Raw genomic sequence first — 25,342 nt, 5'->3', positions numbered from 1 at the left:
CTGGACAGCTGGGATGAGCAGGCTAACTCCCCAAGTTCAAAGCAATGGCCTGCCTTACAACCATCAGAAGCATGGGGGTGATTGAAGACTTAATCTGTACCATTGCTGCTTCCTGCTACTTGTCCCACTGCTGCCACATCCAGCTCTAGCTGAAAGGAGCCCCATGGTCCCGAACAGGCCTGAGGGATATGGTGAGTTGGGCACCCTTGAATTAGGTGACTAGTGTAAGGCAGTGGTGCTCATGGTTTTGGCCCTGCAGGCCAGATGAATGGCACAGGGCTGGTCCATGGGCTGGTGTGTCCATGGGGGGGAGGGGTTGTCCATCTGGGGTTGCATTCGTACACATGTTCAGATTTGATTGGGCATCAGGTTAGCCTGATCTACACAGTGCACCTCCTAGGTGAACTAAAATTAAATCAGGCAACCATTTCTTGCTGGAGTTAACCTTCCGAACTAAGTTCAGCACATAGGTCGGTTTAACCCCAGTTAGACTGATTTAAGTGTAATGTCTATACATAGCATTAGTTTGGTCTTCTAAAATCTGCATAATCAGCCACCTGGGATTGGAACTGTATATAAATATGTAAAATATAATAACTACCCAAGGAGGAGAGAATCCCCTTATCATAAGATTTTTTTTTCACTCAAGTGTACACAAATTATAGTTCAGAAATATTTGTTTAGTAATAGTTACCTTTTTGGCAGGTTATGATTTTCCTCTGCAGCTGAAGGCACAAATCACTGAGATGGTCAGCTTGCCAATATTTTAGAAACACTTTTCGTACTCCTATCTATAAAATAAAACAGCAGGGAAACTTTCACTGTCCATAGAAGGGGCTAAAATGAAGTTGGGTAAATAACAATAGTACATAAATCACTTAGCAAAGACTCAAGATTAGTTCAGCAACCTAAAGTATGGTAGAATACCAATAATACATATTCTGTCGTGTTATTCCCTCCTTTCACTGAACAATATTGCTAACAAGGTTATAAGGAAACACCTTAGTTTTGGCACTTTCTGAACACACACAAATGATCAGATATCCTTAAAAGTTTGTTTATGTACAACTTTCAAAGTTTCCTTTCTAGCAGCCTTTACAAAATGCCTTCTTAAAAGCAGTGGATTACTTGGAAAATGCAAGTAATAAGTACGATCCACTCAACGCATGCAAGTAAAGACACTATTGGATCTAATGCATAATCCACACAATTATGCCTCTTGCTACACCACACACTCACAGCAGGAAGCATGATTGTGTATTAGATCCAACTGCACCTTATTGCTGGTGTAGAGGGAGCCTGATCCTGGGCTCCTGTTGCATTGGCAAGAAGCACGCACCCATGGCTGGTAGCCCCCTTTTTCTGAGAGGGCTCCCAGCCACAGGTGCCATGCACAGCTAAGACCAAGAGTCCCACAGCTGATAGGGCAGTGGGTCCCAGCTATGCCTCATGAGGTGGGCCCCAGAGCTCCATGTGGGCCAGGGGGATTCACATACCCCTGAGCCTTGGGAAACACAGCAGCCACAATCCCCATGGCTCAGGGGTTGCACCTTTTGGCTGGGAACCCTGTTAGCTGATGGGGGTCTCAGCTGCAGGGGGAGACCCTATTACATCTGCAAATTAAAGATCAATAGCAACCAGCTATAAAGTTAGTATACATTTTTGTGGTCTAACTTTATAGCTGGTTAGTTTTTTTATGATAGTTACTTTGTATGTGTAGCTGGTCTCAAGATAATTGTGCAATTAACCGGTTAATTACACGATACCTGTAATGTGTAGAGGAGGCCTAAGTAACAGTTATCCTTATCATGCTTTTCTTCTTAGGATCTTTATAGAAGAAATATTTTATTGTTCCTTAGCAACGTAAAAGGCAAGCACCAAATGAGCTAACATATAGTGAAGAATATAGTTTTTTTCACTGCTGGACCTGCTATTCATCTTCTATGCTTAAAAGCTGGCACACATACAGCTAAAATTGCACAGCATTCTTCCAAACCTTGTATTCTTATAATTTACAGGCCAGCTCCTGTTATCAGCTATATTAGCCCAACTCACTGAAAACACTTATTGTGGAGTTTCACCCATATAACTGGCAGATAAAATAGAAATTATAACATTTGTAGAAATAATAAAAATTATCCCCAAAGCCTATAAACGGAGAAAATTCATAAGATATTGCAATTTATGTTGCATGTTCTTTAACCTACCCCAGATACACAGGTGAGAATATAGGACTAATATAGGCCTGTAGGGTAGTTTCAGAATTGTCTTTAAAATGTATGTTTTATCCTTATTTCAGCAAAGTCTATAGCCAGTTCATATAAGCATATGTAAAACTGACTACATAGTTGAAACTATAATGTTGTGCTAGTCATAGCTATAACAATGATATGAAATGGTACAAAAATGATGAAACAAATCTACAATTTCAGAGCTTCCATTTACTATACGCCTCTTTAACAATGGATATAACAAAAACAGTAATATAACCTTACATTTATATTGCATTTCTCATCCTCAAGCGCTTTCCAAAAACAAAGAATTTTAGCTATGCATGTCAAGTTAATGTACTAGCAAAATCTGTCACACAAAGCTCTTTTGAACATGGTATCGGACTGTCTTCTCTTTAGGCCTTCCTAGGATGTGACAGTACAAATGACAGCCCTGTCTGCAAGAAGCTTCTATTATTGCTGGACTGATGGTAAATTAGACCAAGATTGCTAATATAGGTGCAGTTGAAGGGGCTGGATCCAAAATCTATTAAAGTAAACTGAAGAACCCTATTTTCCTTGAATGAGATTGGGATTACATCTTCAGTGTCTGCCTACCAAAAATATGCATATATTGCTTATACTTTTATCTTGTCTTATCTTTGCATTTCTGGAAAAAATGGTAAAGGCTTTTGCTACTTAAATATATAGGGTCATTCATGTCATCCTGTCTGATATTCTGAGTCTCCTCTGGATTGAAGATGCTGCCTCAACTTTTGTCATCAGCAGGGATCCTGGTTTTCTCTGGTAAAATGCCCTCCCCGCCACCCCCCCTTCAATTTCCATCATTAAAATGAAACACCACTATAGATAGATAGATAGATAGATAGATAGATAGATAGATAGATATCAGAGAAAACCACGATCCCTGGTCATCACTGATTTTCACTAGCACCACGTATTTTTATGTCATTAGCTTTCATTAGTGAGGGCAAGAAGTTTTCACCTTCTTCCTGTCTTCCCAGAATCCCAATACTTCCCACAGGGTGCAATTTCAAGAGTTGTATGACTTCCATCTAGACATCCAACACTATAGTTGGACATAAAATGTAGACATGAAGGTTTACTAGTAGGATCTAGTATGGCAGGTCCCATTACAATTTTTATGTAATTGACAATGCATGTAATTCATGAAAAATCCAAAACTGGCAAGCTTTGCATTATACGTGCCAGTGGATATTTGTTGCATCCATATAATGAATCAGTGAGTGGCTTCCCAGCTTCTATTTCACTTAATTTATTATCTTTCTCTTTTGAAACTGCTGACTTCTTTTGGCACAAAATTAGGACAGTTTGTACAATATCCACTCACTGTAATATAAATCTGAGAGGCAGGTACTAGCAAGGAAACTTGCATACTTTTGTCAATTAACTATTTTTTGTCTGACTACTCCTGTTAGACATGTAATGACCTATGTTAGATTTGGGAATATAAACCAAGCCTGGATTCCAGGACTTAAATTCAGAAATGGTTTGGGTTACTCTTCTGTTCCTCTAGCTTCATGACAATTGATATTTTTGAACTAACAGTTGACCCAGGGCCTCAAGTAATTTGAGACCTAAAGTTTGCTCTTGAAAATGAAATTTAATTTGTCTAAACTATGATTTGAGGATGCAACTGTCAATCTGTTGTTTAATTTCACCAGTGGTGAATATAAACTATTCATCAATTTTAGAATGTTTCCTAAAAATCCTCTTTTCTCTTATCCAATCAGCATAGTAAATTAAAACTTTTAAGTGTTATTATAAACTATATGAAAAATGCATAATAGGGCATGAGAGAGACATTTTACCAACCATGTGCTTATAAAACCTAAATATTGAGAAATGTAGGTTATCTCTAGATCTGAAAATTAACTGACTTCCCTATTCTAGGATAACTACTCTGCTGTAGCTCATACGATTTAGACAGTCCAAATATTTCACACAAACACTTTATTTTGGATAAAAAGTATTTTTTCCCTGCAATAATTGCTCTATTTGCAAAATGGTGTTAATTATTCCTTTGGAGTTAATTACTTTAAATTAGTAACGGAGGAATTAGTAATTAGTAGCTGGTAATGGGCAAACAGAGGGGCTTCCCTATTGGGGATTGGCAGGGTGTCACCTACAACTGGCCAATAGGAAATGCTAGGCACACACCTGTTTAAACTACCATCCCTATCTGGAGCTAGCTGAGAACTGCATATTAGGTAACTCCATCAACTTGGCATCCAGAGTAGCCAGAAAAGAGACACCTGCCTAACCCAAGCTTCTTAAACAAGTCCTTTAAACGTATTTCTTCAATACGTCTTGAAAAGGCCATTCACCATTCATCTTTTAAAATATGTATAATTAAAATTAAGCTAACACTATTTTATTAAACTAAAGAAGAAATATGTTGAACAACCACCATAATGATGTATTCTACGTGAGCAAAATATGCTTCCCTAGAAAGTAAGATTATTATGGCACTCTGATCCTACTACTTCCCTAAAAAGCATCCTTTTGTATAATAATTCTTCCCAATGACTTTTCAGATTAAGTTAATTGTTTTTTTGCTCTCACCCTTCCACACTTTCTAGCTACAGTCCTGTATTTATTTTAATGTAACTGAAAGCTAAGCAGAGAAGATGCATTTTAATGATCCCTAAGGACACCTATACAAGAACAGGGAGGCTGCTCTGACACACTGGAATTTGTATGTTGGAGTGGACTCAATTAATTGAGCCTGTTGGAGTGTGACAATTGCTGCACTCCAGCAGCCTCCTGCATCTTGTGTATCAGTGTCCCCATGATTAAAAATGGTGGCAGGGGCGCTTGAACTAGAGCTCATTGAACAAGTTTTTTTTTCAAGCATCCCCACAGTCATTTTTAAGTGTTGGGATGCTGATACAGGAGCTGTTGTGATTAAAGTGCTGCCCCCCTAACCCCAGAGCATGTGTAAAAGTATCCTACAGTTCCAATAACAGGATGGATAGATATCTGGCTGGGGTATCATAATCCTAGCACTCATTCCTGCCCAGGGCAGGGGGGTGGACTTGATGATCTGTTCAGGTCCCTTCCGACTCTAGAAACTATGAAACTATGAAACACTTACAGGACCCTTATTAACAAAAGAATAAAAATAATAAAGTAGAAAACAGATCCCTTTTGTGTTTAGTGATTTAACTTCAGCATATATATTCTTGTTTAAATTATGAATATTTCTAACAGCTTGTGCTAAATGGATTATTCAATGAATTTATCCTTTTTTCTCAGGCAAATGTATGACCGAATGGGAAGAGAGGCTCCATGTAGTGTATTTATTACTTGAGTTTATTCAGTACATTTTTGCAGTTTTTCCTTTACCTTAGAATTGAACATGGAAAAATACCATGAGAATTCACTCTTTACCTGATGATTAAATGTATTAGCTCTATATTATTGTAATGTCATTGCATCTATTTCAAACTGGATGAGTTTATTATCAGGAGACACAATCAAAGAAGCTTATGGAGGTCTGTATATGAACAAAAAAATGGACATAAGCTTGACCGAGGTATATCCACTTTCATATTTAGAAAAACACACTTGCAATTCTTGCATCTACTGACTGTAGGCATTTAAATGGCATCAACTGTTAGAGAAGTTGGCCTGAGAGATTTCATTAGTTTAGTATTGCTGAAGCTTTTCATAGGTCTATCTTTGAACTTAATCTACTTTTAAAAAAAGTCTTCTGCAGCTGACCTAGAATATCTTGTTCACTGTTTCATACAGTGTCAATTCTCACTAACGGCACTCATACTGAAAATGTTAGCATTTTGTTCATCATCTGGCAAGTGTATGGCAGTGTGCTGTCTGATATCAAAACAATTTTTGAGATTGCAGCTTTTCTTCATTGTGGCCCTCGCTGTAATCACAGAATGTTTCCTCCTTGTCAAGGGAAAAATGGTTAAAATGTTCTCCTGCTAAACCATTCACACTTCAGTACTTTCTGGACTAGAAAGTACTCTCATCTGAGACTGAAATGATAATGTCATTCAGACTCCTGTAAAAGTAAACCATCTGTGGAGTACAGTCAGAGTTATTTTAATTAGAAAAGCATTAGGTTTTTATATGTTTTTTTTTCTCCCAAATGACAGATTTTTAAAGATTAAGTAAAATTGTCATTGATGACTACCAAAGCTTCAATTCCTGGCACAGACTTTTTTTTTCCTTTATGAAGTGGAGAGAGGTTTGTTCTTCCTTTCTTTTTTTTAAATGGAAAAGATGTAGGATGTCAAAGTATAGACATTCATAACTATGGAATGGATGCTGAGATGGAATGTAGGTGGCATGGAGGCAGTATTAACTCATACTTAATAGGTGTCAAGGGAATCTGTGAAGCTGTTCTTTAGTTTTAAAAAGGCAGTTTGTGGGAGTGCTGTGTATTTCTGGCAGTACTTTCAAAATAGCTACCTACAAAAGACAGAGAACTATAATCTAATGATATTTTATACAATGACACACATTTTCACAGTGCATTAATGAAACGTGAAAAAACCCTGAGACTATTGTAAAATTCGTCTTTTTGTGGTATGAATATCTATAAAAACATCATAATGATATGCAAAGTTACAAGGCACAGCTATTTTATAAGATCTGCAATATCATTTATAAAAGCATTAACCTCCTGTTTTATTTGTGAGCTTTTTCTGGAACATTTTTAAGGTGAGGTTTTGGCTGTGGCATACCACTGACCTCTGAATCTGGCCTGAATTGAATAAAACTTTATACATGTGCTGAATTTGAGGAGAGACAGTAGTTCTTTTGAGTAGATGGTACTCTTGTGAGAAACATTAAGCTTCTGAAAGTGGTTCTCAGGACTAGGGCTTTAGTAAGCATGATCATGTGGTTCTCTCTTAAAGGACTTGAGAATGGTATTCACCTTACCACAAAATAGTGTGGCTCTTAAAGATCTTTTCAAGCAGAGTTGAATAAATACTGGGGTGAGGAAAGGTAATTTACATGAGATATAGAATTAGCCTCTTTCCTCCCTCAAAAGAATTGGGGCTATACTTCCTTGGTGTGCGTTAAATTGATGTAGGTGTTGTCTATCCATAACTTATCTTAAGACAGGGCTATCGAACTGGCAGCCTGAGGGCAGCATGCAGCCCACAAAGTGTTAATTTGTGGCCCCCAGGCTTCCTCCCAGCTGCCATTCCCCCCAGTGCTCTGTGTGCAACCGCAGTGAACGTCTCTGGCTTTCCATCTCTCTTTCCATTTCTTATCCCAAAACCAAGGGGTAGGGCAGTGCAGCACAGCACTGCCCACTGTGCTACAGGAGCCCACAGCCTGCGGTCACTTGGGAGCCAAGAGTAAAGCTGGCTGCCTGTGTGGTATACAGCACAGGGCACTTCAGCGGAGGCGGAATATAAACACGTTCAAACACTGAGGTTGAAGTGAAAGACACACTCTATGGAGATATCTCAATCGAAAGAGACTATAACAAGCATTTTTGGTTTGCATTTATTTAGTTCACAAAATGCATGTCATTTCTCAGTCAGGAATACAAGGCTACAGTTCACTCCTTGGGTCCTTTGTCTAGGACTTGGAAGTCTACTGGGAAAGAAGGGATGCCTCCTTCAGGATTCCTGGAGTTGGTTTGCACAGGCAAGACTATCCATAGCGATGATTAGGTACTAGGGCTGTCAGTTAATCAGAGTTAACTTACATAATTAAAGCAAAAAAAAAATAAGAATGTGTTAATTTTTTTAATTGCATTAATTGTACACATAATTTTGACCAGCAGAATGGTTTAGCTCTGGACCAGCCAAAACCTTTGTGCACAGCCCTGACCCCATGCCTGCTTCAGACTGACCTGCCCACACTGAGCAGTGGCAGTGACAGCAGCAGCTGGACAGAAGCTGCTACCTGTCATGGGGGAGAAGCGCCCCATCACCCTCACCGCTGCCAGGCCATTCTTGCTGCAGCTGCCCAGAGCTTGTGCCTGGGCTACCCTGCAACTCCGCTCCACTGCTGTCACCACTACTTCTGGGCTGCTAAGTGAGGCAGCAGTGGCAGTGTAGAGGAGCCACAGGGCAGGCCAGTTGTGGGCTCTGGGCAGAGGCAGCAAGAAGTGCCCAGCAGCGGTGAGCCACTTTTCCTCTGCGCTGAGTAGCAGCTTCTGCCTGGCCACTGCCACTGCTCAGTGTGGGCAGGTCAGTCTGGAGGAGGTGCAGGGTGGACCTGGGCTGGGGCTGCTTATATAGGTTCTGGCTGGTCTGCTCTGACTGGGGCGAGTCTAGAGTGGACACAGGGCAGGCCGGGGTCAGGGCTGGGGCTGTGCACTGTTGGTAGTGGCAGGGAGGAGCCTCAGGGTACATGGGCTTGAGGCAGTTGGGTGGGGCAGTGTTGACTATTGTTTAACTGTGAGATGAAAATTGCAATTAATTGTGACTATTTTTTTAATCTCACAATTAATTGTGATTAATTTTTAAAATAATTTCTCAGCCCTATTAGGTGCAAAGATGGCTTCTATTGCTGAGACGTTCTTTCCAATAGAGAGACCTCCTGCTTACAGGATAAATTTTTGCTGATATACTCTTCACACAAGGAATTCAAATCTACAAGGGAATATAAATGCTGGTGTTTATCCCTATTGACTCCTTTAATTTTATTGTCCATAAGCACATCCCTCCCATTTATATATTCTTCTAAAAAGATATCCTAATTTCAAACAGCCTAAAATAAAATGGACAATGTTTAAAAATATGGCATTAGAAAACCCATTGGCTGGATCCAGATGTGCGGGCATGTGCAGTTTGTGGTGTCACAAACAGTGTGCATTTCACATTAAATCATGTGTAGAACCACTAATTTGCAATGGTGGGACAAAATATGATTTTCCAGCAGGATTTCCTAGTAGTAAACAAAACACCCGTGAATAAAAAAGCAGTGCAAAGCATGCCAAAGTGGCATGCATCATGACAAATGTGGAGATGGGGGACCAGACAGCCCAGAGCTGCCTGTTCCCCTGTCTCTGCATGCTATGAAACCCCTGTGCTGAGGCACCCTGTTCCCCAGCCAGCTGCTCCCTGGCTGGCTGTGCACAGTGTGCCATGAGACAGGGGAGTAGGGAGCCCTGGGCTGCTGAAGCAACCGTCACCACAGGCAGCCCCTCCTCACCACATTACCACATGATGCTTTCTGGTTGGCTGGAGCACAGGATGCCTCAGTGTGGGCACTGCCTGCCAGCTAGCCACACACTGGGGCAACCTGTGCCCCAGCCACACCCCCCTGCAGCACATTGATCAGTGGGACAATGGGTTCCACTGCAAAGTGTATGGGCAGGGGTGTACACTGTGACACAAAGTAGCAAGACAAATTTGTACTGCTGCAAATGCACATTCCTGCTCATGTGGACACAGCCATTGGGTGCATCTACACAAGCTATTAAGGTGAAAAAATAAACTTTGGTGCAAACTGTGCTGGAGTCAGGTTCTCCTGGGTGCAACATCTACACATGTGCCTGAGACCACAGTGGTTTGAGCAGGGATGAAGTAGCCCTAGGCTGGCAGGGGGCACTGAGGGTCAGCCCTGGGCTCTGGGTGGCAGCATTGGGCAGCATAGGAACTGGCTGGGGCACAAGGGTGCTAAAGTTCAGGGCTGGGCAGCAGGCAGCCCCTACATTTTAGTACCCTTGTACCCCAGGCAGCCCCTGACACAACCTACATGTTTCACTGCACTTAATTACTTAAATATTGCAGTACTATTTTACAGCAAAGGTAATTAATTTACTGCAACTAAATACCACTGCACATGTAGACAGGGATGGTTTACTGTGAAGATAATTAGTTAACATTAGACACAATTTAAATATTGATATCATAACCAAGATAAAATATTAAAAATTCATGGGTTGTTCTGCTGAAACAATCTATTTTTTTTGCATTTATTAAGAATAGTTGAACAGATACCACATCATCCTAAATTCTCCTTTTATCACTTTTGTCACTTAATGTTGCTAGAAAAGGACAATGGGGGATTCATCTTACATGATAAGTTGTTTACTTCTCCTTGGACCATAACCTTGTCATGGTGGAGAGGCTTGTGTGTTCCCGCGAACCCCAAGGGCTATATTGTCTGGAGTGTTGTATTCCTGGTAGGGTGTCTCCTGGTGAACAGATCTGAGATAAGGTCCTAGACTAAGCATGATCCAAACTCCTGAAGACCACAATGACAGAACAGGAATGCTTAAGGATCTGCTAGTTCTCTGTGACTGTCAAGGTGGATGAGGGCTGCAGCAGGATGGAGGTCTCCAGGTGTCTTGGATATTCTTGCCACTGGGTTCAGGGCTCCTTCCTGTCAAGCTTGTGTGGTTGTTACTTGCATACTGGCTTCCCCACATTAAAAGATGTTATATGCAGGCTCCTGCCAGGAATGTTAGCATCTCCCAAAAATCAAGTCCCATGGCGATGGACAATTGGTGGTACAGATAGGAACAGTGATTTCTAGAAGTCCCTAGTCACAAATCTAGATGTAGGTGGTGGTTGTGTGATGGTCATTTTCAGGGGTCCTGGTTTTTTCTGATTTTAAAAAAATCTTCAATTTTGGGTTAAAAAAAAGTAACCCAAAATACACATTTTTCCATGATTAAATGGAAACACCACTAATATGTATAGATACATATAAAGTGGTGTTTCATTTTAATCATAGAGAAATGTGGATTCGGATTTACTTTTTTTAAAACAAAAATTGGGGATTTGTTTTATCACAGAAAACTAGGATGCCTGGTTTTGCACTTACCAAGACAGAAGTGCAATTCAGCAGCTGCAGCTATGACTAAGCCGTCCTCTTTGGGATCCCCTTTGTTCACCCTGAATGGGGAAGGGGTAGAAAAGGTGTCCTAAACATTGACTGTACCAATGCCCCCCAGCTCGACTGCTGCATCCAATGGGATCACTGTACTTGCAGCTGAAACCAACAAAATAAAGTACTGAAGTTAACCACAAAGGATGTCCGCACTCTCATGGGCTCCCCAAACAGCGAGCATCCTGAAAGAAGAACCGCCATAGTAGCTAGAGAACTTGTATGATATGATATAGATATTGCTGCCCCAAGTGAGGCCTGTTGGGCAGATGAAGGCCAGCTGAAAGAAGGAGGTGGCTACATGTTTTTTGGAAAGAAAAGTCACCTGAAGAGAGGCACATTCACAGGGTTGGCAGTGCCATCAAGAACAAGATTGTCAACCAGCTTTGAGAACTCCCTGTGGGCATTAACAAACACCTTATGACTCTCCATCTCAATCTCAGTAACAACCAGTATGATACAGTCATCAGTGTGTACATCCCCACACTTGATGATACAGAAATCAACAAGGAACAGATGTACTGAGCTGTTGACACAGTCCTGACTTCCACTGCCAAGGAAGACAAGTTCATCCTCATAGGTGACTTCAGTGCAAGAGTTCTGCAACACTCTAAACTCTGAAGTGGCACCACTGGGAAAAAGGGGGTCAGGCAAGTCAACTCCAATCGTATCCTCCTCCTCAGCAAATGTGCAGAGCATGACTTGCTCATCACAAATACCATCTTCAAACAGAGTGACAAATATAAGACCACTTGGAAACATCCACGGTCCAAACACTGGCACCTTCTTGACTATATTATTGTCAGAGCTCATGATCATACTGATGTCTGTATCATCTGAGTCCTGAGAAGTGCAGATGACTGCTGGATGGATCACCATTTCATCAGATCAATCAAGGACATGCAGCTTTCACCACAACACTGTAAACAGCCAAAAGGAATGCGGAAGGTACTCCAAGACCAAGCTAGATTGGAGGCTCTTCAACAATGCCTTAGTGAGAGACTCTCTCATCTACGTGATGATATTAAGGACATCAAGGCACACTGGGAGGAGCTTAACAAAGTTATTCACAAGGCAACCACTGAATCAATTGAATACTCCACTTACTGTCACCAAGATTGGCTTGATGAGAACAATGAGGGAAATCCTAGTATTTATTCATCAGAAGAGAATCATGTTCTGCCACTGGCAAAATGTATACTCCAACCAACAAAAATAAGAGGCTTACCACCAGCCCAAAACTGTAGTTCAGAGGAGGCTACAGGACATCAAGAACCAGTGGTGGTAAGCAAAGGCCTTGGAGATCTAGAGTTTTGCTGACCAACATAACATGAGAAGCTTCTTTCAAACAATAAAAGCCATCCATGAGCCATGTTCCAATGGCCCAAACCTTGTGCGATCCCAGGATGGTTCCACACTTCTCACATACAACCTATCCATCAAGCAATGCTGGAAGGAGTACTTCAAGACTCTATGCAACCATGAATCTGAGGTCTCAGCTGCCACCATCGAGTCCATCCCTCACCACCCACTAATAGAACCTCTTGGTGATCCCACATCCTTCAAGGAAGTCTGGCATGACATCACTCAGACCAAGAACAATAAGGCACCAGACCCAGATGGCATCCTCACACCCACCCAGATGGTCTTCAAAGCTAGTGGAACAGCACTAGTGCAAAAATTTCACCAACTTCTCATCAAAATATGGGTTAATAAGGAAGTTCCACCTGACTTACAGAATGCCAACATTGTGACCATCTTCAAGAAAGGGGAAAAGTTACTGTGTGGGAAACCAAGGAGTTTCCTTCCTCTCTGTTTCTGGGAAGATTCTTACTTGCATCCTTTTGAATGGCCTCCTCCCACTTGCCGAAGATGTCCTTCCATAATTCCAGTGTTGCTTTGGGGTACCACTGACATGATATTTGTTGCACAATAGATCCAGGAGAAGTGTAACATCAGGAGCTGCTTATGTAATTCATTGACCTAACCAAAGCCTTCAACTCCATCAGTCATGAAGTCTTATGGAAGGTGCTGGCTAGGTTTGGTTGTTCATTAGTGTCCTCAAGCTACTCCATGATGGAATGACTGCCACTCCATGATGGAATGAATACTACAGTCCTCTGCAGTGGATCAGAGACAGACCCATTTACCAACTGTACCAGTGTCAAGCAGGCCAGCATCATCACCCCAACCTTTTTCTCCATCTATCTTACTGTGAGTTTGATTCTCATCCATGACTGCTTTCCTCCTGGAATTGGGGTTGACTATCAAATGGACAGTAAGCTTTTCAACCTGCGGCACCTTCACAGCAAAATGAAAGTTACCAAGTCTGGCATCGCTGACCTTAAGTACGCTGATGAACGTGTTATCCTCGTGCACACCGAGACTGATCTGCAGTCCACTATTGACCTTTTCTCAGGTGCCTATTATAGCCTGGGATTCTCCCTTAACACTGGGAAGACCAAGGTGCTCCATCAGCCTGCTCCAGCACAAGCACAACTCCTTCTCCCACAAATTACCATTGATTGAGAACCTCTGGAAAATGTTTAGCATTTCCTGTACCTTGGCAGTCACCTCTCCCAGTTACGCAGTCTTGATGTAGTAATCAAACGTTGGATTCACTGTGCCAGCTTATCCTTTGGAAAGCTGCTTCACCATGTCTTTGCCAGCTGAAATCTGCAGATGGAAACTGAGATCCTGGTCTACAATGCAGTGGTTATCCCCATGCTCCTCTACAGGTGTGAAACATGGGTGACTTATCAAAGCCATCTTAAGCAGCTGGAATGGATCCATCAGCATTGCCTCAGGAAGATCCTTCACATTAGATGGGAAGACCACTGCACCAATGCCAGAATCCTCTCTGAAGCTAACATAACCAGCATTGAGGCAAAGATCATGAAACATTAACTCCAATGGGCTGGCCACTGTGTGCGGATGCCTAACACTCATCTCCCAAAGCAAGTTCTCTTCTCTCAACTTAGGCATGGTAAGAGGACCCATGGAGGGCAGAGGAAGTGCTACAAGGACACCATAAAAGCATATTTTATGAAGGGCGGTATCAACTCTAAAAGCTGGGAAGTGCTGGCTGGTAACAAGTCTCAGTGGTGCTAAATCATACATCAAGCTACAGACCACTTTGAAGACAACTGTCTTGCTCAGTAAGCTGAGAAATGGCAGAGGAGGAAGGAAAGCATGCAACATCCTGGCCAACCACTGTACCCCCTCCAAGGCACCACTTGTCATATTTGTGAAAAATTTTGCTACAGAGCATGGACTGGACTCCTCGACCACCTTAAAACTCACCAGTAATTCCCCCACTGGCAGACATCCTCATAATGGACAGCGAATCATGAAATTGTTTTTAAAAACCCATATTTTTGAATATCTTAATATTTGGAGGTTTTCCATTCTGAAGACCAGAGCTGTCCAATGGGTGGCCCATAGGTTGCAAGGAGTTTACATAAGGCCTCTGGACTCCTCCCTGTCTCCTGTACCCCTTATTACTCCTACTGCTTCAGTGGCCAGTGTCTCTGAGGCAGGGTAGCATGGCAGGAGAGGCCCTGTGAGCCCGCTGCCCGTGTGGTGGGGATGTGTGTGCTTGGCTGCCTGTGATGGAAGTGGGGGCTAGAGCTGCTTGTGCGACAGGGATGGGGGTGTGAATTGAAGGGGCTCATGATGCCCAAAAAGGGGGAGGGGGACAGGGGAGGTGTCGCAGTGCACTGAAGTGCCTGCTCCTAAAGAAAGACAGGTGTGGGTTGCCAGGGCAACCACAGAGGTCAGCTGACCGGAAGCGGGCAGGGCCTGGCCTATATAAATAGCTTAGGCTGAGGCTAAAGGGGCAGTTCCCTTCTGGCAGCTGTGAAGGAGAGAGCTCTGCCAGGAGCAGGCAGAGATGAGAAGCCTGATGACCTGAGCAGATTATGGGGGAGAATACCAGTCAGAGGAACCCCTGGCAGGGATGGTAATGTTGATGAGCTGGAGGGTTTAGGGTTTATGTTTTAAGCCAGGGGGCTAGAGTCTGAGTTAGGGTTTTGTGTTACAGCCAATTGGCTTATGGTTTTGGTTATTGTTAGAACCAGAGGACCGGGTGAGGCTGTAGGGGTTGGAGGAGGCCTCATGGGAGCTCCCCAGTAGTGGGGGGGTGGGGGGAGTGTTCCTGGCACTGGAGAAGGTGCTGTGTTTTGGGGTGTCCTGACCCCGGCCCCAGTGTGGGCAGCTTTGGGAGGAGCCCAGTGTGGGCGTAGGCAAGAAGCCCCAGTGGGGCGTAGGACCCAGAAAAGTGTTCTGGGGGCCAGGTAAGGCTGAGGCCGCCTGAGCCCCAATTGTGGGAAGCCCCAGTGAGACGTAGGACTTGGAAAGAGGTCCTGAGGGCCAGGTAAGGCTGAGGCCTCCTGAGCCCTATTGAGCGCGAGACCAGCCCCAGTGCGGGCGTGAGCGCGAGACCGGCCCCAGTGGGGCAGTTTTTTGCAGGAAGAGCCCCAGGAGAGGGCGAGTATGCTGAGAGGCCCCAGGAGAGGGCGAGTATGCTGAGAGGCCCCAGGAGAGGGTGAGCACGAATAACTAACTCAACAACGTTTGGGACATCTGAGAGGCTTGGGGCGTGGTATAAGGGGAGGTAGGGGCCATAAGGCTGGGTGCAACAGAGATCGAGTTATACAGAGCAGGGACCAGGATAAACAAGCACACCATGTCCAAGGGGACAAAAGGGCAGCCTCCCTTATAATATATTAGATCATCAAAGACGTGGCAGGCGAGATACAGAGGGTGCTTAATAGCCAACTTGGCACGATAGGGGGCGCCAGGAGAGATCACGGCTGCTCCTGGGTCCCCGCCCTGTGACAGGAGGGTTTTCAGAGGGACAGATGGCAGTGGAGAGACTTATATTGCCTGCATGGTGGTGACAGTAGTGAGAGGTTCACCCTGCCAACATGGTGAGTTTTGCGAAGGGACATAGGGTATGTAGCCCCTGTGGCATGCAGTCCACATGGTAGTCAGCCTGGGGTCCATGACTGGTATTTTGTGTGGCCCCCAGGAACTCTGAAATTGGACAGCTCTGCTGGAAAGGATTGAACTAGGAACATTATGAGCTATAACCTCATTACTAGTCATTTTTGTGAGTGTACCAGCATAATCTTCAGCAACACAGACTATCAGAGAACATGGTTGGGCAGTATTAACTCTCAGAGAACTAGAGAATTATCAGTACTATTTCCCTCAGAACCTATTGTTCTTTTAAGCCTTCCCACTCAACTAAAAACCTTGTCCTGCTCTTCTCTGTTTGTAAGATCTGACTAGTTCAGGTGTTATGATCAGCCCAGATCACTGAGGGCTCAGTAGATGAGCTAGAAGTCACTCCAAAAGTTAAAGTAAATATTAAAACAAGACTTTTATATATCTATAAAATATTTAAGATTCCTGTTTCTAACTCAATGTAGCATTTCTAGTATTCAAAAATTGAAAGAGCCACTCTAATTAAGTCTTATGCATTCCAAGCTAACTTTCGATAGCTGCACCAAGAGTTTTTTTTTTTTTTTTCCTTCTGGGATAATTTAAAAAAAAAAAAATCACAAATAATGCTTTCAATGTGAGAAGAAGGCTAACTTTACACTGTTGACTTTCCCAGTCATAATTTAAAGTTTTAACAAGGAAGCTCAAAGAACTATTGTCCTAATTCTATCTTCATTGAATTCATATTTGCAAGTTCAATAGTGTGAGGAATGACAGTCCAAAAGATGAAAGATTCCTTCTGTCAGTATGAATAGCCAAGGACTGTTTGTGCCATATATTTGTCCCAAACTATGTTAATATTTGCAAAGCTGGACTTCTTAGGAAGAGTTCACTTTGCTTAGTGAACACATTATTGCATGGTAAAAAAACGAAAATGGCAATGACTTGGTGAGTTTCCTACTACACTGTGATTATATAACATGCTGGAGACTAGTAGATGCTTCTCCAGTAAATTGATAGCTTAATAGTCATTTGATACATGTGCTGAATTTGACCCATAAGTTAGGATCCTGATTTTGCTCACATCAATGGCAAAACTTCTACTGAATTCAGATTAAAAAAATCTATTGGATCAAGCTGATTTTTTTTTTTTTCAAAATTGATGGACTGTGACTACTGTACTTGAATTTAGAGATTTGATTTTCTATTTTACATAGAAGTATGCTAATAGTTTTCTTTGTAGTAAGCAGCTACAGCTGGTTATATGGCTGTACACCAGTTGAATCAATATTTAATTGAAAAGAAAGCTCTATTTAGCAACAGAAATGATTAAAGCATGTCTTTTGTTAATAAGACTATGATTTTTTACAACTCACACTCCAGCAGTTAAACTAAGTGCATCTGTAGAAGCTCTATTACATGCCAGCTTCAATAATAGCTCCTTTTTGTCTTGTGAGAGTCATCTTTGGTTCAGCTTTCCACACTAACAACAAACTTTAATAAAACTACTAATGCTTTTCTAATAGTTTCTTTTCAACATGGAAGCTATGAAGCCAGCACTGTCATGGTCAGCTGAGGGTGTTTCCTCTTTCATTCTATAAACTACTAGAAAATAAAGCATGAATAGAGTCGGTCTCTGGATTTTGCTCACTATCCTCTATATTTTTTCTCATCTGTCTAGTATTTGAAGGCGGGGGCAGAAAAGGGAACTTGTTCAGTGAGTAGTCTATGGGAATATTGTTATTGATGTTTGGTAATTAAAAGCTCTTCAGACTAATTAGTTAAGTTAAAAAGCTGGAGAAAAAAATGCCAAGTTAAACCAAATTTGAAAATGTGCATTTTTTTTTTTCATTTCTTGGAGCTGACCTGGGCACAAAGGTTCTTTTGTTTTTAGTCAGTATCATACAACATGTGAGGAGCACCAAAATTCTAGCGACAAGGTTAAACAATTTAGCACCCAGACTCATTCTGCTATAGAAAAAGTAGTCCAGAACGTGCTTATTTCTCCTCCATCTCTGAATTTACTGGCAACCAGGAGCACAACGAGGGGCAGCTGAGAGGGGCACCTGCCCAAAGTGCCTTGTCAAGAGTTGTGCTTCCCCCATCCACACAGAGTTTGCACTCCATCAGCACTGCAATGAGGGGACTCCAAAATAGTTCCCAGGAAACTTTAAGACTAATAGCTGGGGCAGGCAGAGCACGCATGGCAGCAGCAGCCAGAACTGTTTTGAAATTCTTGCACAGCAGTGCTGCTAGGGCCCACACTCTGTGGGGGTGGGGGGTGATGGTGGCACTGCTCTAGAGTAGCCTACTCTAGCATTTGAGATTGCTGTTCACTGGCATGGGTAAGGCCGTTGTCCCCTGCCCTCATAACCCATGTGTCTCTAGCTCCCCCAGAACTTGTGCTCCACTGCCACCCGAACGCTCCCACCTCCCTCTCCAACTTCTGGCAGGGTTTGTCCCAGGCACCAACTCGGCTTGTTACACCATGGCTGGCAGTCACTTCCTTTGATGTCACAGAAAGAGGGGGACTTATTTTAGAGTTCCATCCCTTTCTCCTAAACTTCAGACTTCGTTGAGATTTTATATGTATCAGTCAGCCAGCTATTGTTCTTCGGGGAGTAACAAGGAAAAGTGCCAAGGAAGACACTGCCTTGACTTATTCACGATCCCTTACATCAGGTAAATTTCCTATGCTAACAGTGATTCATTTGAAATAATTACTGGTGGCACCAGGGCTGACTAAGCTGGTTATACACATCCCTACATCCTATGTAATTCTTAGTGATGCAGTACACGATGACTCCTTTTCTCTAGCTTTGTTAGCTGACATCATCCTGTGTTACTAACTCCTCTTCTCCTTTTTTTTCTCTCCCTCCTTTTAATAATTCCTCTGCTGTTGCAGCATAGAGGACGGCATCCATGACAACTAGTGATTGTGTAAGTTTCCTTATTTAGACTCTTGTTTAAAGTTCAACTTTCATGATTAGTCCAACAAGTCAAAAAAGATAATGAAAAAGAAGGATTGTGTGACAAACATTATTCACTGATGCTGGAAATCTGGATGCTTTTTTTTTTTTTTTGGCACGTAATGTGCTGATGTCAGTCTTGTATTCATTGGACATCTATCTACAGTGAACCCTTAAAATTCATCATTCTTCTATGTTCTTTTCATCATCTTAGTTCGGTTCTTAAGTCATGATCACTTTTTTTCCCACTCCTCATAGAACTCCATTGTTTGGGGCACGTGTGTGGGGAGAAAGGTCAGTCACTTGTCTGGTAATTTTCCTTTCATGTTCTTCTTAATCCTTGATCCTTTATTCAAAACTTTTCATTTCTATTTAATTTACTGCATGAATCTCTCAGGTGTTTTCAGATTTTAAGGACTCTGTATTCTATTAAAACAAATAAATAGGATCTAGGTATGCCTGAGCTGAGATGCTCCAACAGGCTTATTTGGTTAAAGACAGCACATTCTGTAACCAACAACACCTAAGGGAGTGATGTGGTTAGCATCATATATAGCCATCTTGACTCCTTAGCCTGAATGAGCAGGTACAAGTTTAACCATTCTGACACCCTCTTCTTCACTGGATTAGGGAATAGACAAATATATTACAATGAGTTAGGGATTGCTGAGTTACAGAACATCAACCGCTCGATGGTTAACTTCCAAGTAAAACCAGGGTGAGAGCATGTACATGGACAAATACCAATCACAGCTTAGCCCTCGAAACATGGATAAGCTACTGTAATTTAGCTTTCACTTATTGTGGGGCAAGAACCACCACATAGGCAATTTCTGCAGAGCAGCTGAAATTCAGTAAATCCCCACCTCCCCTATTAAGATATTGTAATCTATTTCTTTGTTCATATCTGCCGTATTTACTTTCACTTTTGACTGATTACATTACCCTGCACTTGGAACCTACAAAATAATTTGAGATGGTAAGCTTCAATCTTTGTGCAGCAGGGATGCTATTTTATCATGCCCACTTTACATTCATATCTTTCAAGGTTTCAGGTTTGTTATCAAATACAAGTCTTGAATTGAAGATATTTACTGCTGTCCAAAAGCTTTTATATTCTTCGGCTGTAGCATTATTTCTGACTCCTGTAGAGCTGAACTTGACAGGCATCATGCAGAGCACTTCCCATTTGGATCACAATATATAATTACAGTTCCTTAGCATTTTCCCACCTTGATGTTTGTAGCCCTAAATGAAGTTCTGAGATTAGTGACATTTTCAATTTTGCCTACTTGGAAGCTAAAATATCATATCTTTATATCAGAATGTGTTTTAACAGGAATATTTTTGTACGGAGTATAGAACATAACCCTGGAATTCAGGCTGAAGCTGAGTTAAGAAATCTGCATGGAGTGTATGACACTATTTTATTATTTTTATCTTTTGTCATGCTTATAACTTTTGGCCTGAGTTACGGGAGAAGTCAGACTAGAAGATCATAATGATCCTCACTTGCCTTAAATCTATGACTCTAAAGCACATGCTTTCCTTCACTAGCTGGCCTGATGGGAAAAGGTAGATGTTGTTATGCATTTGGAAAATCTGTAAGACATAGACTTAGGCACTTCAATGCATTTAAAAATATGGGCCTAAATCAAAATATGTATGTATAATTAATTGCACTCCCTTGCTCCCAACAAGAATGCTTCTTGATTTTGCTGTATATATTAATGAACCTAGCTAGGGATGAGCTACTAAGCTCAATATATTGGATTGACTCTATTCCAAAGACTTAAAGTCTTAACTACACCAAGAAATCAAGCAATATGCAAAGAATGTGGTGGCTTCCCATAATGGACCTGATTCAGCTTGCTTGTTTAAAGATCTAAGATGATATTTTAGTTGCTTTGTAGGTCACAAACCTGCCAGCCTTGTAATTTGCACTGCTGAAGAACAAGATGACATTTCTCCTTGGCAGGCAGCTTTTTCTTCTCTCCCACTGCTGTATCAGCCAAGTCCTTATACCTGAAAAATATCAGAAGAGGAATATTTGTTCAACTAGGTAATACAAAAGCATATCCCAAACCTGGAGGGTATATCTGTCAAAGCTGTTAGTTGCCATCTCAGTTCTACATGATTGGTGTCTAAACACCACAGTTCTAGTGCTGGCACAGACACTGTCTCAAATCTTCGTAAATTCCTCTGTGGCTTTGCGCCATATCTCTGCAAAGATATCTACCTTGAAAACTCAGCAGTTATTCTGAGTGTGGTGACAACAGACAGACATTATGTGTATGAAGTTTATGTTGTTAGGATGCTTCCCAACATCCCTGTTTAACTCATATAATGAAAAGTATTAAGAGTATGACATATACCCTGAAAATTATTTTGCAATCCATCTACATCAAAGGGGTTAACCTTTTTTGCAGAAGTCCAACAGATTAGTCCTGCATCCTCCCTGAGTGCCACTTTGTTACCTTTCCTTACCCTATCTGTGCTCAGCCTTCTGCTCCCTCCCCTGGGCTCCATAACCACCTGTTTTCTTCTCCCTGCCCTATCTGCTGCTGTCTGGTCTGTCCCCTCCCCAGTCTGGCAGGTGCAGAGCCAGATTAACCCTTTAGTGGGTCCTAGACAAACAAGCTCGTGGGTCTCAGACTGGTTGAGACCCCCCTCCCTACCCCAGTGCTGTCTCCTGCATGGAGCGGGGCTCAGAGCCACCCCTAGCAAGCAGCCACTGAAGCAGCAAGGCTGGCAGAGGGGAAGGAAGGGGAGGGGGACAGAGCCATTCACACTACCACTGCAAGAGGGAAGGACCGGGACCCGCCGTAGCTCAGGGCCCTAGGCATGTGCCTAGTTTGCCTATGTATTACTCAGGGCCTGGGCATGTATCATACCCAGAGGCTGCCCCTGCCACTGTGTAACCGTGCTGCAAGCTGGCTATGTCTGGTCTACACTGTGGCAAGAGCGTGGGTTGGCAAGGGTCCAATCCCAACCACCCATATCCTAAAAACACAAAAAAATGCCACTGAAATTACTCTGAAGGGAGTGGCAGGGGGTGTTACTCCCAGTAACAGCCACTCTCGCATACACTAGAGACTGAAGCTATATCCTATTCCACTCTGCTTGCATAAAAGGCATGTATGTAGCTGTGTAATTGCATGTTTTGGAACTTATACATAGTTTTTGTTCAGCATATCCCATGCTGGCCTATGAGAAATAAAATTGGCCAGCTATGTGAGTAACGCTGGAGCCATCTTACAATTTTTGTTGGTGGGAGCGAAGAGAGCCCACCCATCTTATCAGGCCAATAATTTAATGCTTAGGGCATTTTGTACAGGGATCAGGAGGCCCAGATTGTATGGTCCCTTTAACCAGAAGGGGCTTGAACCTGCATTTTCTGCTTCTTAGCAAAGTGCTCTGACCCCAAAGACTAGGCACACTCTTGAGCTCTCCTTCTGAAGGTGGCATCCTGAATATTAAGGAGGAATTCATCTGTAAGTGATGTGGTTAGACTGTGTTGAGAGAGGTTTCTACCAATTTAAAATTAGTATTTTTTCAACAGTTTGAGGGCTTTAAAATGCCTTACAGTAAGAGATTTATGAAACTTAATCTGTTTAGTTTATCAAAAGGAAGATCAAGACAATGCTTGTTTATAATGTAATGCACAAGTACTTCACAGAAAGAAAATACTGTGTTATAATGAGATCTTTGATGTACCAGAAAAAAAGATTTTGCAAGGAACAATGACTGGAAATTTAAGGCACCAAAATCAAAACAAGAATAAGGTACACATTTTAAGAGTGAGGGTGACTAAAAAAAACTACTGAAAAAAGTGGTAGATTCTTTGTTTTGTAATCTTCAAAGCAAGACTTGATGCAATTCTCCATTAGAGTATTAATTTCAATTAACTGAAAGGAAAACATTCTGGAGACATGTCACATTTGATGATTCTTCCAATAGAGCACAGATAGGTTTTGAAATTTGCCTACAATACTTGTTTTATCCTGGGCAGCCAACTATGAACCATATTTCATGGCAGTCCCAGTATGTGGAACTAGGGACCATAGGACTTCTGTGTTAGCAGTTGGATAGATGTATAATAGAACTGCCACAGAGCCTCCAGAGTCTGTACTTCTGGAGTAGATCCATCCTGCAGACTGCTTGGTGATGGAGGACCACATTGCTGCCAGACAATCAAGCTAGCTGGCTTCCTGAACAATCCAACTCCTGCAGCTGGGGAGCCAGCTGGCCCAGGACTCTAGCAGTTCCAGCAGCTGCTGACTAAAGTTGACATGAATGTTGTCAGTTTCACTGGTGCTCATCACTTAATAGCAGCACTGAAACTGACCCAACTAAAATTGACCCTCTGCCCAGGTCCCAGCGAGCATATTTAATTTCAGAAAAATATATTAGAAACAGCCCATATTTGCCCCACAAACCTGAAATTTTGAGTTTTGATCAGATCTACTTTAGACACCCACAGGTTACTGAACTGCATATGAGCATAAATGGATAAAATTCTATAACCTATCAGATACAGGAGGTCAGACTAGATGGTCTACTGGTCCTTTCTGTTCTTAAAAGTCTACAATAGTATGAAAATGTACTCACTCACTGATTAGAGTTTAGGACCCCTTTCTATTAATTAAAATGAACTCTATCTTAGATGAAAAGGGAGGACTTTAAGCTAAGGCACTACTGGAGGAGAAGGAACGCTCCAAAATCTAGATTCATTTCCTGGGTCTGCCACAGACTTTCTTTAACACTGAACAAAGGGGTTAGTTTCTCTGTGCCTCAACTGCTTATCTGTAAAATGTAAATAAAAGTATTTCATTATCTCATTGTTACATTACATGGTTAAGTATATCAAAGATTTGGAGTTTTCAAAAGTTATAGAAATGGATATGTAAATATTTAAGATACATAAATACTTTTATTCCTGATACTGTCATATCACTTTTATCTCCAAAATGAATGTCATCTCTTCTGAATTTTTTAACTATTTTTCAGACTTTGATTCTATCAAATTTTTATTTAGGGAGAAGCAAGCTGTGTGGCTTGGGCTTATTAGCTTTATTTCACATATGCCATGGCATTTTGAAAGCTCCAAATACCCCTAAGACCAAATATATCAACTTAAATAAGGACTATGCACATTACTAATAAAATATCACTATTATAGCAGATGCTGTAATTCCCATTGTCTAACACATATTGTAGTAACCTTGGTGTCCTCTACAAATTAGTCATTTGAATTGAATAGCAAAAAAGAATACCTTTAGCTGTTGCCAGTCATTACATAATAGCAGATAATACTGCACACATTCTGAATTTGTAGCACAGATTTGTATAATTAAATTTCAATCTACATGCAACCTTCCAGATGCATCAATTTTTACTTCTATGGAAATGTAATCTTGGTAGTGCTGGCAGCTTGAGAGGTCCACTCCTTCTAAAAGGAGAGTCTTTCCCTTCAAAATTGTGGCCTAATTCAGCCGTGTATGGACACAGAAATCTGGCCTCTTCCCAAGGGCAGAGTTGTATATTCTGCCCAACATGATTAATGTACAGTATAACTTGCAGACTTGTGAGCCTGTCCAGTGCTCCTGTGATATCCTAACTTGTGGGGAGGAATATTGGTCAATGAGGTAAAATCATGAAAAAGTGCTGTATGGAATAAAGAGACTGAATCTCTGATTAACAGCTCCAAAACAAAAGCTTTAAGTCTGACATAAAGGATCCATTGGACCAAAGCCACAAGCCTATGGCAAGAGCTCCTTCAGCTGCAATCACCTTTCCTGCTGCTGCTAGTGGTTATGCCAATGGGCAGTAAGTAGGTTAGATAATTGGTAGCAGGGTCACATTCTTTATTCCCTCTGTCCTCCTCACATTGAAAAATAATGGTGAGAGAAGGCCATTTTCCCTAACTACTTTGTTGCTCAGCAGGGTTTAGCAACCTACCCAGCCTGACCTTCACATTGCACAGACAATTTGGGGCAGTGCATTTTGTGCCTTGTGAAGCAGGCTGACACACAGATTGGACAGTTTGGCTTCGTTACATACCATTTGTGGTCAATTGTGGATAGTGCCCCCCTCAACCTAAGGTTACCATATTTCCAGAATCAAAAAAGAGGACACCTTTTTTGGTGGAGGGAGGGGGGTTTGGGGGGGGGGCATTGATATACCTGTACCCTGCCTCTGCCCCTCACTCCTAAACTCCCTTCCCTGCCCAGCCCTGCCAGTGCCCTTTACTCCCAACCCTCAGCCCCCTGCCCTGCAGCCCTGTTGCCCATGCAGCTCCTGTATGAACACACACACACACACACACACACACACACACACACA

General features: G+C 42.1%; 1 protein-coding gene across 1 annotated transcript in view; it reads right to left on the bottom strand.

The window, feature by feature from the left end:
* MYO16 (myosin XVI) overlaps nt 1-25,342 on the bottom strand; it is a 581,111-nt gene that overhangs the window by 105,957 nt on the left and 449,812 nt on the right. Inside the window, exons 27-28 of the mRNA XM_019525343.1 lie at nt 20,920-21,022; nt 695-791 (exon numbers count right to left, since the gene is read on the bottom strand). Coding sequence (XP_019380888.1) covers nt 695-791; nt 20,920-21,022 — 200 coding nt within the window. The remainder of the gene's footprint in view (nt 1-694; nt 792-20,919; nt 21,023-25,342) is intronic.

This window comes from Gavialis gangeticus, unplaced genomic scaffold, assembly GCF_001723915.1.
Source record: "Gavialis gangeticus isolate Ggan-Ray unplaced genomic scaffold, GavGan_comp1, whole genome shotgun sequence".
In the NCBI taxonomy this organism is placed as follows: domain Eukaryota; kingdom Metazoa; phylum Chordata; order Crocodylia; family Gavialidae; genus Gavialis; species Gavialis gangeticus.
This window is presented reverse-complemented; position numbering and strand designations above follow the sequence as displayed.